We start from the raw sequence: 14,190 nt of genomic DNA, 5'->3' as shown, positions 1-14,190 counted from the left end.
CTGTGCAAAACAGTGTGTCATTCCAACAAAAGGTTTGTCAAGAACACTGAAAGCAAAAAGAGAAACAACTCCCTGGAAACCGGTCTGTGTTTGCCCGCCAAGTTTCAGCTGAGAGGAACTTAGCACAACTGATGCAAACTCTTCTAAAGACACAGTCAGGCACAGAAAGACAAAATTTTAGCTGAGCTGTGTCTGATGTTTAACTGCTTTGCATGCGGGCAGTTTACTGTCCAACTACTGCCAAAATCAGTTGAAGTATGTAGCAATCCCTTTCCTCTCTCCAGCACGAAACGTTACTTGCTAAAGATAAACCACAAAAGACCATGTTTGGATAAAACATATTTTAGCTTGTGGAAGAAAGTTTAAGAGAGGGAGGAGGGATGGGCAAAATCCTTCTGTAGTTCAGCACCAGTATTTTTTTTAAGCCACCTTTCCCCCACCCCAAAAGAAACAATGGACTAATTCGTATGGAGATGGTGAATCTGGGCCTGGACCACTGCAGGTGGGGGCTGGTATGAGGGGGAGAGTAAAGCTCTCCAGTTAGAAAACTGGACGTCAGGGGAAAGGATTCTAGGACGATCATTTTCTATCTGCATATATCTACAAACACAGGCTCGCCATCTCAGTGAGAACTATATCTCCCAGAAGATATAAGACTCCATTTCCACCTGGTGGAACGAAGTGAGGTAGAGCAGGAATGGATTAAGCAGGGAAAGATCCCAGGCGCGATGGCGGAGGGTGAGGGGATGTCTGCCTAACATCCCTATCTAGCACAACTGCCAAACTTCCCAGAAAGCAACTCGAGGAAGCGAGAGCCAAACAAGCCTTTGCAGAGCAAATGAACATCTGGCCAAGTGGGGGCCGAAGGGAAGACAAAGGAAGCTCTTCTGCAAAGACCACGAAACTTTCCAAGGTGCCTCGGGGCAGGCATCCTTCTCGCTCTCGTCCCTCAGTTTGCGCGTTGTTGTTTATCCCCACGACACGGCTTGAGAACCCAGCGCCTCCTCCCCGCCATCTCTCCTTCAGCCCACACCCCAGCCCACTCCGCCTCTTGGTCGCTACTCACTCCAAGCAGACACACTTTCAGCTCTCGTATCGCCATCATCTGCTTGGGGCTAGGCGGCTTCGCATCCTTCGGAGGAGCCAATCTCCCTCGCGCTACCCACTTCCACCGAGCAAGGAAAGCAGCTGCGGCTATTTCTGGGCAGCCCCAGCCCTCAGCCGCCACCGGTCACATGAGCGCAGCCCCGGAGGCTCCAGCTCCTCCTCGCGTCTTTTTGGTGCTTTCCTCACCCAAACCCAACACGTACAAAATATCTGCGCTTCAGCATATTTCAGGAGACGCGGTTTCCATTCTTGGGTCTGTGCTGCTGCTGTTGCTGCTGCTGCATTTCCAGACAGGCAAGTTAAAGAGACAAACTCTTCTGCGGCTCACAATAGCAATCTGGAGTTCCCGCCCATTTTTCTCCTCGCACATTCTTCTGGGGAAATTGTTCAATATCCAAAAGGAACAGCAAGAGGCAATGCTCCAAAGGAAGGGGAGGCGGAGGAGGTGAACATAATCTTTTGGGGGAAACGTTTCAAGTAAAAAAATAAAAAATAAAATCTTAATTCCAAAAAAGTACAACTAAAAGGGCTTGACACAGTCAATAAATGCTCATTTATCAGAATTCCACTCAGTCGTGCGTGGGTTAACAAACTTGAAAAGTAATAATCTGTTTTTAAAAGCTTCGGTCCCAAAAAAAAGTGTAACCAGAAATGTCATTGATATATCACTCATGATATAACAGGATTTATTCACAGAAGAAACTGAAAATAATATCTTAGTTAGTCAGGACACTCTTACTGAGCAAGACCTGTCAAGCCCTACTGATTAACTGACATATTATAATCTGCGCCATAGCCAGGAATGATAATAATAATAATCAAATTCTGCACTGGTAAACTAAAAAGGGAAACTGGATTCTTTGATGTGTACAAGTACTTATTTGCATAATATAGTCTACCACCCCTAGAGATGTCATTAGAAACCTAGCCCTGCCTCAAAGGAATGAGCAATGATTATGGGAAAAAATTCTATGCATACCAGATCTTTCCAGAATCACAGAGCGCTTTCAGACTTGCTATTTTGCCTGTGGGATTTAATCACATATAGCAAATCCAGGTTGTGCAATTAAAATGGATTTGGCTCTTACACAACAAACTCACTTAAGAAAACAAAAACAAAATAGACTTTGCAGTAAGAAAAGTGACAGAAAAATGCATCGTGACTTGTCATAATATAACTTCTACACAAACAGATTAATAAACAACATGCATCCTATAATCCATACACACACTGTGTGCAAACAAATCAAGATGAATGCGCAATAAAAAGGTTGTCAGGAAGTGTCTACAGACAGAAATTCAGCCTAAATACAGTTGTTGTTTTTCAGTCCATATTCAGGTAGGTATCTATTAGTACTGTATATATCACATAGTAATTTTAGAGTGTAGTAGCTTGGAGGGCGAGGAAGGCTTTAGATGGGCAAAGAGTCAGCCCTAGTATTTTACCACTGTAAAATTATGGTTATGTTGTCCAGAATTTCATACCAGAAAAAAACTTGCCAGCCCAAGTGAGGACTCCTTGCAATAAAATGCATTGATTGACATAGCCTGTAACTTTCTGTCACAGAAGTGAATTGGCTTAAAGTAAAGCCAAAATAGTAAAGCCAGTGCTTTATATCATGGATTTCAATGGGATCCGCTGAGTTCCGTGCGAGAAAGCAAACAGGCTGCAAATGGGACGAACAGATCAAATAAACACCCCATAATATGCATGCAATGACCTAAAAGGCCACAACAATAAATTTCAGTGGAGACATAAATTTCTCCAGTGATGTGGTTCCTTTTCCTGCCAAGGTAAATATAATAATAATAAAATAGTTTAGTTAGTCTAAAGGGTTTCTTGTTGAAAGGGAGAAACTAACATTTATCTGCATGTATTAAGGAAGTGGACAGGAAAGAAAAAGATATGGAGATGGGTAAATCTGTAGATCAATGTCTTACACACCCCCTCAGTGTCCACAGACTTAAGGCAGATAATCAGTGAAAGCTGTTATAGATTTGTGGGGGAGGATCCAAAGCCTAGAAATAAATAAATGGTAATATTTTAACTAATTGGGATATGAAAGGAGAAATATCCGCTGCAGAGGAATTTCTGGGTTAGCCTATGCAAACCGACCTGGCCAAGCTAGGGCCTTTAAGAAGAAGAGTTTGAATTTGATATCCCACTTTATCACTACCCTAAGGAGCTAACATTCTCCTTTCCCTTCCTCCCCCACAATAAACACTGTGAGGTGAGTGAGGCTGACAGACCTCAAAGAAGTGTGACTAGCCCAAGGTCACCCAGCAGCTGCATGTGGAGGAGCGGAGACGCGAACCCGGTTCACCAGATTACAACACTACCGCTCTGAACCGCTACACCAAACAATACAGGGCCATTGAGAGCCATTGGCAATGCAAGAGAACTGTCCTTTCCCCCTACGCCATAGGCGCCGACTCCATGGGGCCTGAGGGGGCCCGAGCCCCCTCAAAAATTCGTTTGGGGGGCTCAGCCCCCCCCAATAATCTCGGGCGCCCCTCCAGCAGAGCGCCGCCGCCGCCCCTTCCTCCGCCTCCGGCTCCTGGGGCTGGGGGCTTTCTCCGGCCGGCGGGGCGGAGCTTCCTAGGGCCCCACCCAGCGGCCGCGCCTGCAAAAGTTGCAGCCCGAAGCGGCAACAGCAACAGCCCGCGGAGCAGCAGAAGTTCTTCGGAGAGAGCCGCTGCTGCGCCACCACCAGCCCCAACGTCACCATGTGAGCCCCGTTCGCAGGTGGAGGGGGACCGATCCTGATCTGGGGGCGGTGGGCAGGCGTCGGGGCTCCCCGCTAGCTGCCCTGCTTGTGGCGGCGCCTCCCCGGCCTTAGGCCCCGGCCCGCAGCCCGGTTGCTCTCCCTCCCTTTCGCTTTTGCACCCCGGCGCGCTAGCCCGTCCCGTTGCTCCTGGCCGCCACGGAGGGTAGTGAAAGTCGGCCGGACACTCTCTCGTTTCTTTTCCCAGGCTTGCGTGGCGTGGGCAGAGGCGCGGCCTCTAGGCATAGGCAGAGTGACTTCGGGGACGCGTCTCCACCGATGCACAGAACGGCTGCAGCCCTAAAGTGGCCCGCTGCCGAAGTTGCGTTCTCACGCCTCTCCAAGGCTAGTCCTCCTCGGAGTAGACGCTACTGGCTTAAGTGCATTAATTTCACTGCGCCTGCTCCAAGTAAAACTTTTTGGGCAGCAGCCCCATGTCTACTTGGCAGTAAATCGCCTTGAATTCCATGCTGGGTTAGGGCGGAAGCCTTAAAGGAAAGGGATGCACCCCCGCCTCCTCCCCACCTGCTCCCTCGCCAGCCAGCCAGCCAGCCGCGCGCCCTAGCCGGAGAGCCCCGGCCGTCCCCGTCGCGCAATCGGCTGGATCTCCCTTCAGCAGGCCGTGCTCACAACTCGGCCCAGGGACCCCCCAGCAGCGGATCTCCGGCCCAGCTGAAGAATCCGGCAACAAGCCCCCTCCTCCCCAATCGCTCCGCCGAAATACGCTCCAACACCCCCCAGATAGGCCGCCGGCCGCCAAGTCTCGTGGCGCCCTGAGCGAGGGTCTCTCCCCAACACCGCCACCTCAAACTGCGTTCTCCCGGCTACCCGAGCGAACCAGCGGCAGGACCCCGGTATGGGCCCCCCCAATATTTTTTATAAGTCGGTGCCCTTGCCCTACACTGACATGTGATTTGGAAAGTAGTCAGGGTAACTGGACGTGATGTCACAGGAAGAGTTTGGGGCTATTGGCATAACTGAGAATAAGCTTTGGGATAGCTGAGGAAAAGGCCAGATCCATCTTGGGCAGGCTGGCTGAAGGCAGGCTGGGAGAAATGCCTCGGGCTCCACTGCTGCACTGCTGCGGGGAATAGGCTCCTCTTGAGATGCCTGTTCTGTAAAATCTGTACACCCTCCATCTACATGCAGGTATAAATATATGAATCATAAATCTTAAAACTACGACAGCCTCCAATGTGCCTTCAATTCTCCAAAGGGGAAGAGACCCCAGTTGAGGGCCAAGACTCCTAGAATCCCATGCATGGCTCAGCAGGGATAGGGGTGGCCTCTAACACTACTTACATCTCACTATAGTAGAAATATAAAATGGTTGGCACTTTGTTTTTGTCCAAGGCCATCTCCATGAGCTGTGCCAATCAGGAGTAGAGTTTCTAACTTGAACTTCTAGGGCCTGTGCCAAGAAAGTATTGTCACAAGATGTATTCTCGACTCAGCAAAATGTTCACAATTATATTAGGCAGGGATTCAGGCTCAATTAAGTTGCACATCTCATCCTCACAACTCACACACCTCCACTCCTATCAAGCCCCAACAGATACAATACACATAAAAGTAGCCTATAGTAAGCCAGCATGGGTTGCAGTAAGGTATAGAAAAAGCAAATATATATGCCAGCACAACACTGCACCAGATCTCATTGTACTTTCTTATAAATACCTGACACAAAACAATAAATCTTCCTATACAGTCATGACCCAGAACTTGTTCCTGAGTACTTTTCAACTTATTTAATTATTACCCTAAAATAGCTAGTTTGTGAACTGTAGTCTCATTCATGTAAAAGTAATTAAGTTTACTAACCAGTTTTAAATAGGCTGAAATGTTTTAAGGACTAAAGCACTCATAAAGCACACTACAAATATTTTGTGCAAGATTCAATCTGTTAAACAAATGTGATTATCACGAAAGTCAAGGTCAAACAAGGTAAGGAGGAAATATAAGGACAATCTTCTCTGTTTATCTAACTCACACAAAGAAAAAGTTACAGACATGTCCTTCAAGCTGCCTCTGACCCATTCTATTCCAGGAACCACCATAATTGTTTGTCTGCATTCAAAGAGCTGTGGTCAGGGAAACATTTCTGGGGAATTTGTCATATTTTAGTATGTTTAAAACTGCAGAAAAACAACTCTGATGATACTTGCCTTCTCTTCCTCCCCCTTTTGTAACAGCTTGGTTGATCAGCAACTTTTGTGTTGTTGTTTTCCTTTTGTGATGTTGTGATTCCCCCCCCCCTTCTATAAATAAATTAAGAGAAACTAAAAAAGAATAAGAATGGATAAAGCACTGCTTAGTGGTAGAGTGCATGCCTTGCATGCATGTAGAAGGTCCCAATTCAATCCATTGAACCTTCAGCCCAAAAGACCTGTGGTAGCAGTGGTCTGAAAGCAGGAGTCTGAGACACTCCAATACTGGACTAAACAAACCAAAGTTATGAGTGGTATGAAGAAAGGTAACAAATTAATTTTGTGCGTTCAGGTCCTGCTTCTGGACTTCCCAGAGGCCTCTGGTTGGCCACTGTGATAACAAGATTTTGGACTAGATGGGACATTGGCTTAATCCAGCCGGCCAGTCTTATGTTCTCATTAATTCATTTAACAAAAACCAGTTGTGCAGAATGATCCATGTCTATTCTTGTGCTGACTTCCATTAAAATTACTCTGCTCTTTCATCTGATCTGCTTCTTTTAACTAATCCCATTAGCTGTGCAACTGTTGCTAAGTATAATTGCTAAATGACTGTACCACCTCAGAATGCATACAAGGGATGGCATATTTAAAAGCATTACATATAAACAGGGTTGTTGGTTAGGCTGTGGACCATGGGACCTAAGCACTCAGTAATTTGCATTGGGCCCCCAATCTCCTGTCCTGTCTTCTCCCCGTTGCCTTAAAAAACCCCAAAACTATGCTAACAGGGTGGCTGGTTGCAGCGTAAATGAGACCCCAGCCACCCATCATCTTAATCTGCCCAAAGACAAATTTCCTTGATGTTCCTTTCCCTCAAGTCTTTTAAGTACCTAGCAATGCCCCTGCACATAAAAATCTCCATCCATCAGTTGGCTCTACATACAGTTCAAGTGCAAGCATGTTTGAGCTTGGCTTCTGACTTAAGTCTAATCTTACTGTTGTGTTAAACAACACCCCAATTTCCACCAGTTGGAGATTGGCTGCACGAGATCCCAGGGGTTCCAGGCGCCCTTCAAGAAATATGGTTCATTGCACACATATTTACACCTGGGTCTACTTTGGAGAGAGTTCAGAGCATTACATCTAAAGAGGATATTTTTCTCTACAGCAGTGCAGCATTGGAGTTCAAGGCATCCTGCATACCATCTCCATGCCTGTCCCAGCCTGCCAGGATGGTTCTGGCCTTCAAGGCACCTCGTCAGAACCTTCTGCCTAGTTGATGGTTTCAAGTGATGGGTTAATGACTTGCTTCTAGGAGCTTTTGCCATTCTTAATGACTTCTATTCCAGGTGAGCCCCTGGCCTGGAAAAGAAGCTTTACCTGTATTTTTCCCTAGTCTAACATCTGTCCTTCAATATTCCAAATATTATCTGAAGTCTATCATTTATTAATTTATAATATTCACTAATTCTAGCAGTTATGGATGCCCTTGTAGCCCCATACTGTACTCTGTTACCCCAGATTTGTAACAGTAAGTTGCTGAAGGGTCAGAATAGTATTGTAACGAAATAACTGTGTAAATTGGATGGGATGATTGGTTTGGGCACTGTAGCTTTCCAATACATCTGTAGTTTAATTTGCCTTAATTGCTGATTTTACTCATTAGCCACTTTGTTTTCTTTTGAAGATCAAATTGAGTAGAGATTTGTAAAATAAATAAATAAAAATAATATTTGGGGTATGAAGTAGACTTTCTTTACAGTGAAAGATGACATAGCTGTCAATTTTTCCCTTTCCTTGTGAGGAATCCTATTCGGAATAAGGGAATTTCCCTTAAAAAAAGGGAAACATTGACAGCTATGAAGAGGAATGGAAGAATACCTTTATGTGTTTGTATCAAAATTTAACAGCAAGTGTTATGCTATGTAGATTACCATATTTTTTGCTCTATAAGACTCACTTTTTCCCTCCTAAAAAGTAAGGGGAAATGTGTGTGCGCCTTATGGAGCGAATGCAGACTGCACAGCTATCCCAGAAGCCAGAACAGCAAGAGGGATTGCTGCTTTCATTGCGCAGCAATCCCTCTTGCTGTTCTGGCTTCTGAGATTCAGAATATTTTTTTTCTTGTTTTCCTCCTCCAAAAACTAGGTGCGTCTTGTGGTCTGGTGCATCTTATAGAGCGAAAAATACGGTATACTAATACCAGTGTTTTTTTGGGTGTGTTTTATTGAAATACTGATGATTTAACTCAACAGCACCAGAAATCTCTTTAAATCATTTTGTCAGGAGAGTATTTTAATGTGGCTTCAACAGTTGTGCATCAACAGTCTTATTTCTTGCACAGGAGACAGCTGGGGGGGAAAGCAGCCACAAGTCTTCCTTTCAGTCCCTTTACTTTACATTGCAAAGTATGAAAAGGGAATTAAATTAACTCCAAAGACTTATTGTCATGTAAACAGACTTGTATTGTGCCCAATGCCAAAGAGAGATAACAAGTTTCTTTTATAGACAGCCAGTTCATATACTGCCAAATCGGCATGAGCATGATGAGTACCGCCTGCCAACTAGAAATTCAGATTCAAACTGGCTTTAAAATGCTCAGTTTGTAGAAGTGTTTCATAAGTGCATTCTGCAGAAGCAAATGGATGATAAATATTTCAATAATCATTATCTAAGAGCAATATTTCAAACAATTTTTAATGTACTTAAGTAAACCAAACTTCTTCCTTGGTCAATAAAATCATACTATTAATTACATTTGATCATTGTTGTCTGCCATATGTTGTCCCCCACAACAACAAAAATTACAATAACCAGAGGTTATCCATCAAAGTTCCATATTCACAGTGCAATTCTATGAAATGTAGTTCTGAGTATAAATCAGAAGTATAGCGTATAGATCAGAGTTCAGGAAGAACACCAGAGGTTTAATACTGCAGACTCACAACATAATCCAGTACTACGCATTATGTTACAGAATTTAACAGACTATGTGCTTCAGTATATGCCTTTTATTGTGTGTCTAATATACAACTTCTATTCTAAAATACATTTTATTTCCAGATTATATTATAGCAGAGTATTATCACAGACTGTAAGCATGCAAGCTGGTATCAGCAGCAGTTTCATGAGCAAAATGAACACTGCAAAATGACCACAGAAATATCCACAAGTAATGATAATATTTCAGTCTCACTGATACAGAGATAGAAAAATCTCCATGTTTGCAAAATATTGCCCCAGTGCAACATGTGAAATGGACTCTTAGTTTGCTATTTCAGCCTAAGTATTCTATGCAGTACCTCCTGGCATCACCATCTGCTGTCATTAAAATTTCTCAGAGGAATTAAAAGGCTAGTGATTGCTAAATAATTTATCAACCACGGGAACACACTTTTTATGTACTGAATGTCACTAACATTAGATGAAGCAAAATACTTTAGTCTTTCCTGGATCACTGTCTTGCAATTAATTTTGTGCAGTTTCATCAGTCATGGAAATGGAGTGATTTCCCCCCTCTTGTTTCAAACAAGGAGTTTAATTCAAAGAGACACACATTTCCTTCCTCAAATATACTTTTTAATGAAGTTAGCAAAATATGGGACTATTAAATACCCACTAAAATCTTGGTAAAAATAATTTTGGATGTAATGTCGGAATGTAATATTAGATCAATTCAAGCTGGATACATTTTGTACAGGTGATAGAAGGGCTGAATTACTCAAGTTTCTTGATTTATACATGTTCTTGTGCATGGATTTGCTGCACTGCAACATCAGTTGGGAACCAGACTATTATGGATAGAACTGTCAGAAACTCCCACAGTGGCTGGATAAAGCAGCATTATAAACAATTTCTTTATAGGTTGCCCATGGTAAGAATCTTCTCCAGGCAAGCAGTCAGAAAGCTTTATCTAACTTTTGTGTGACGACAATGACACTTCCCTCATCTAACAGCAGTGGGCCCATTTATATAGCCCAGTCTTGGAGACTAATAGAAAATGCGTTCCTCAATGCTCTATGTGTTTTCCAGTGGAGAAAACTGGTGATCCTGATGAAGCCCTGATCTCAATATGGAATTGCAAGATGAAACAGTTGCTCCTGAGCATCCTCTCCAGTGTTTTGGAGCCTGAGCAACTCCTCCTTGATCGTAATGATGATTCTCATTATATAAATATGCAGGGCCCACTGATTATATAACCACATTTGCAGAACAGCCGGGGGTGGCAAATGCTAGGAAAATCAATACATATATATATATAATTAGAGAATTCACTACCTGCAGTGTATGTAGATTGTCTGTGAACCTTTTTGCTGTTGTTGTTGCAGCATTTCACCAATTCCAACTTTGTATGGGACATTTTGACAGACCTGAAACTTGGCAAATCTTTATCATCTGTCCTCACAAGACACCTGTTGTAAGGAAAAAAAGAGACTCAATTTTGAGGTAATCATGCACGGAACTCAAGCTTATGACAAGAAGAAGGAGCAATTGGCACATGCTCTGCCTATCAGACCAATGGAAATATATGAGCTCAAGAAGGCAGTATAACAGCTTTTATTTAGATGAGTGGTCTTTTATCTATTTGCCCTTGAAAAAGAGCATTTGGCATTGGGGATTGATGAGGAATTCCACACATCTGCCTCCCTGCTTGCAAGGCTAATTGCCCCATTGCACTATTGTATAGGTATAAAGATCTCCCGATTAACATTAGGGTCCAGCCTTTTTAGTTTTAATAGCTTTCCAGGTTGCTAGATGCTGCACCTTTCTGTACTTGAATGGGAAATAAAATTATGCTTTGATTGATCAATCCTGGTGTCTGTTTGGCCTCCCTTGTTGGTGCTATTGAGTAAAATGGGACTCTACTGACAGCGGACAGTAGAGGGTGGGTATTTTCCTCACAACATAGCCAACCCACAAAAGCTTCACTGCAGCTTCCTACCACTTGGTAAAGTGGTGAAGAAGGTAAAACAAAACTGTCAAACTAGTTTTTTCTCTCTACATAGAACTTGTGCAAACAACAATTCAACTGCATGAACGCATACATTTAGCAACTATACACTGCATGTTTACTGATTAGTCACTGTACATGTTTTGTATCAAAAGCCTCCCACAAATAGGGGCTCATTCTTTTCTTGCTTGCTGAGACACACAGTATTAGAGATATCTAAAACAGCTGGCTACATGGTGAATTAAAAAATTGAGAATATTTTGGAAAATAAGATCATCTAAGTGTAATTTACAGCCAGAGTTTGGAAAGAGCTGAAATTAAGCTTTTCACCTGATTAAGGAAATTAATCATAAGAGTTATGATTGCGATCAATCAAGTAAATCTGCACACATTTACATTTTGTTCACTAATTTTAAAAAGCAGTATAAAAATTAAAAAATAAGCAATACGGTATAATAAAATCATTAAAAACTGTTCTTAGTGCTTGCTATGACATGCATGCATAATCTATCTTTAAAAAAGGCATTCCATTCCATTTCCTATCCAAATTTTTAGTAAATGTATTTTAAAAGGCTACATTTAAGAAACACTGCTGCTACATATGCAGGAGGACCTTTTTAAATCAATCAACCACTTTAAAAATCAATTAATATAGCTGAATAATTAGTTGGTCTAGAAAAAGAGAATGAAGACAAATGGACAGCAATAGCCATTTAGGATTTGGTGCAGTAGCTCAACCTGAAATTCTGCTGAAGGTAGCTGGTAATCCCTGTAAAATAATTCAGCAATTGATGGCTAGCATGAGCTGTTACATTTATGTTGCTTGGACATACCACTAAAGCCCATTTAGCCAGGGTTGGGGCCATCCCAAACAATTAGTGCTTTAGGTTCAGGTGTACAGTGTACCTAATGTTTTAACAGTACCTCTTACAGGTACACTCATCAGGGGGCATTACTGCAACTATTAGTGTGTGGGAAATCAATATTTGCCTCAGGGTAATATATAATGTGTGTTAAGTGAGAGAGGGAACCTAGGTATATCTATTGTGAGTGACTAGAGCCTTTGTTTTTAGTAATTCATTCTGCTTTTCTTATTGGTACCCAAGGAACAGCTCATTGTCATGGTGAGATTGTGACATCTCCTTGTACAGAGGCTAACAAGAGATATATAGCAGCCAATCATTTATCTTTGTCCTCCTATTCTACTCCATGCTACTTTCCTTAACCTTCAAGTAAACAGAGCTATGAAAGGTAGGACTTCTTTTTATTTTCAACAGTCATTCTTTACTCTCCTTTCCCCTTTTTTCCATTCCAAGTATATAGAGCCCTCAAATGGCCGACATGCCTTAACATGCTTGAAATAAATATCCTAAAATGCAAGTCTTTCATCTGAGTTCTGATCATGCTTATGCCTTCAAAAATAATGGTTCAAGTTCAACACAAAGTTAAGCTGAACAAAATATATTGCAATAAATGGGCTTAAGCATGCTTAACTGTGTTGGGTTGTGAGCAGCATATTTTCAAACTCACTCATTTCAGATGTTTCATTTTTAAAAATTGCTTGATACACACACATACTGTCCAACCAATTGCATAGTACGTCGACTGAAAATTGTACAATAAAAATCTATTTCCCCTTTTGGGGAAAAAATCATGTTCCACAATGCAATTCCCAAAATTATTTCTGTCCCATTGAAGATGTTATAATTTATGAAAAGGCATTTAAAAAAATATAAATAGTAGTATCTATGAAAAAAGAGATAGGCGTTGCCATTAGACATATAGTCGAAGGTTTTTAAAAATTAATCTCAAAACATTGATGTAGGATTGATACTTTTCAATTAAATTTTCATCTCCTGTCTCATAGAAATGCATTACTATTATTAACACAATAAAACTTTCAAGTTACTTTCCCTAGGAAGCACATCTCTCTTTATTTGCAGAGTTCTTCAGTCATGCTAAAATCAAGCTGCAATCCATACCCCCAACAATGGGTGCAGGGTTGGGGGGACAGATTGAGCAGAGGTGTCTCTCCATCCAGCCCTGCTGGCTTTCTGCCCATGGAGTGACACTAGCATTACTTGGCTAAAATACAAAGGTCCCTGTTCTGAAATAGCAGTGGCAGACCTTGGGGTCTCAAGATGTCCGTGGTGCCCTGTGCAACATCAAAATTAAGCACCCTCTTGCCTTCCATTCTACGTAATAGTTGTGATGCTCCTAATGGTCTGCACCCCACCTGCTTCTGGCAACAGCACACACACACCCAGTCTGAAAACCAGGTGTTCTGGATCTGCTGAGCCAGCCCAGTTGATGGCACTGGGGCCGATTGTTATTTCCCTGCCCTCTGCCTTCCACCCTGTGTGGAATAAGGCTAGGGATGCAACTGTTGCTCTGTTGTTCTCTCACATTGCACTGCTGCCCAGCTAGTGTTTGGATTGTCCTGCAAGCATGTTTTCAATACCTCAGTCCCTCCCCTGAAAATGTAACGTAAGGGAAATGTATGCTGCCAAGTAGTTATTTGTTTAGGACCTTTACAAACATTCCAATCAAAGTAACTTTGATTTTGTATGAACATAAAATAAAATCACACTGTTCCTGCAACGCTGCATGTGTCTACTCAGAAGTCAACTCTACTGAATTTGATGGGACTTTCTCCCAGGTAAGCATGCACAGAACTGTGCAGCCTGAGTGCATTTATTTATTTTTCTAACATATGTCAGTTCAATTATATTTGGAAAAAGATACAGCATTTATACAACATGTGAAGAAGCTAATATGAGGTACATTTAGTAAAGAAAACTAAAAAATTAAGTCATATATGTGTACTAAATCATATCTCCATTGATTTAGGACAGCAGAAATTTGTCCAGTAAAATGTTTATAGAAAACACTGTCACTGGTCACAAGAGAATGATTTGAATGTCATAAAGTTGGTGCTATCTTTGAAATCTTTATTAACAGCCTGTGTTACTGCACTGTATGCTTGACTATACATGTAATGGTTAAAGTTAATCCACACAGCTGCTAATCACATTTGACAGAAAATTTAATATGCCACAGTGCTTCATTCCTTATCACATCAAGCTTGTACACTGTTTTGCATATGAACAGAAACATGAACTCTACTAAACTCATAACTACTGAATCTTTGGCAGCTACGTAATCATCCATTTTTCTCCAGCATTCTCCATCAACAACAATATAGCATCCAGATAGA

The 14,190-nt window shown here is 42.1% G+C and overlaps 1 protein-coding gene across 2 annotated transcripts in view; it reads right to left on the bottom strand.

Annotated features, from left to right (window-relative positions):
- The window catches only part of RAB31 (RAB31, member RAS oncogene family), a 34,406-nt gene extending 32,949 nt beyond the window's left edge, over positions 1 to 1,457 (bottom strand). Inside the window, exon 1 of one of the 2 annotated variants that reach the window (XM_028737366.2) lies at positions 1,311 to 1,457. In XM_028737366.2, coding sequence (XP_028593199.1) covers positions 1,311 to 1,331 — 21 coding nt within the window. In that variant the 5' untranslated portion in view covers positions 1,332 to 1,457. Of the gene's footprint in view, positions 1 to 1,066 lie in introns of both variants that reach the window. The other variant, XM_028737364.2, reaches the window with a different exon arrangement.
- Positions 1,458 to 14,190: the final 12,733 nt, after the last annotated feature.

Source organism: Podarcis muralis, chromosome 8 (assembly GCF_964188315.1).
Source record: "Podarcis muralis chromosome 8, rPodMur119.hap1.1, whole genome shotgun sequence".
Lineage (NCBI taxonomy): Eukaryota > Metazoa > Chordata > Lepidosauria > Squamata > Lacertidae > Podarcis > Podarcis muralis.
This window is presented reverse-complemented; position numbering and strand designations above follow the sequence as displayed.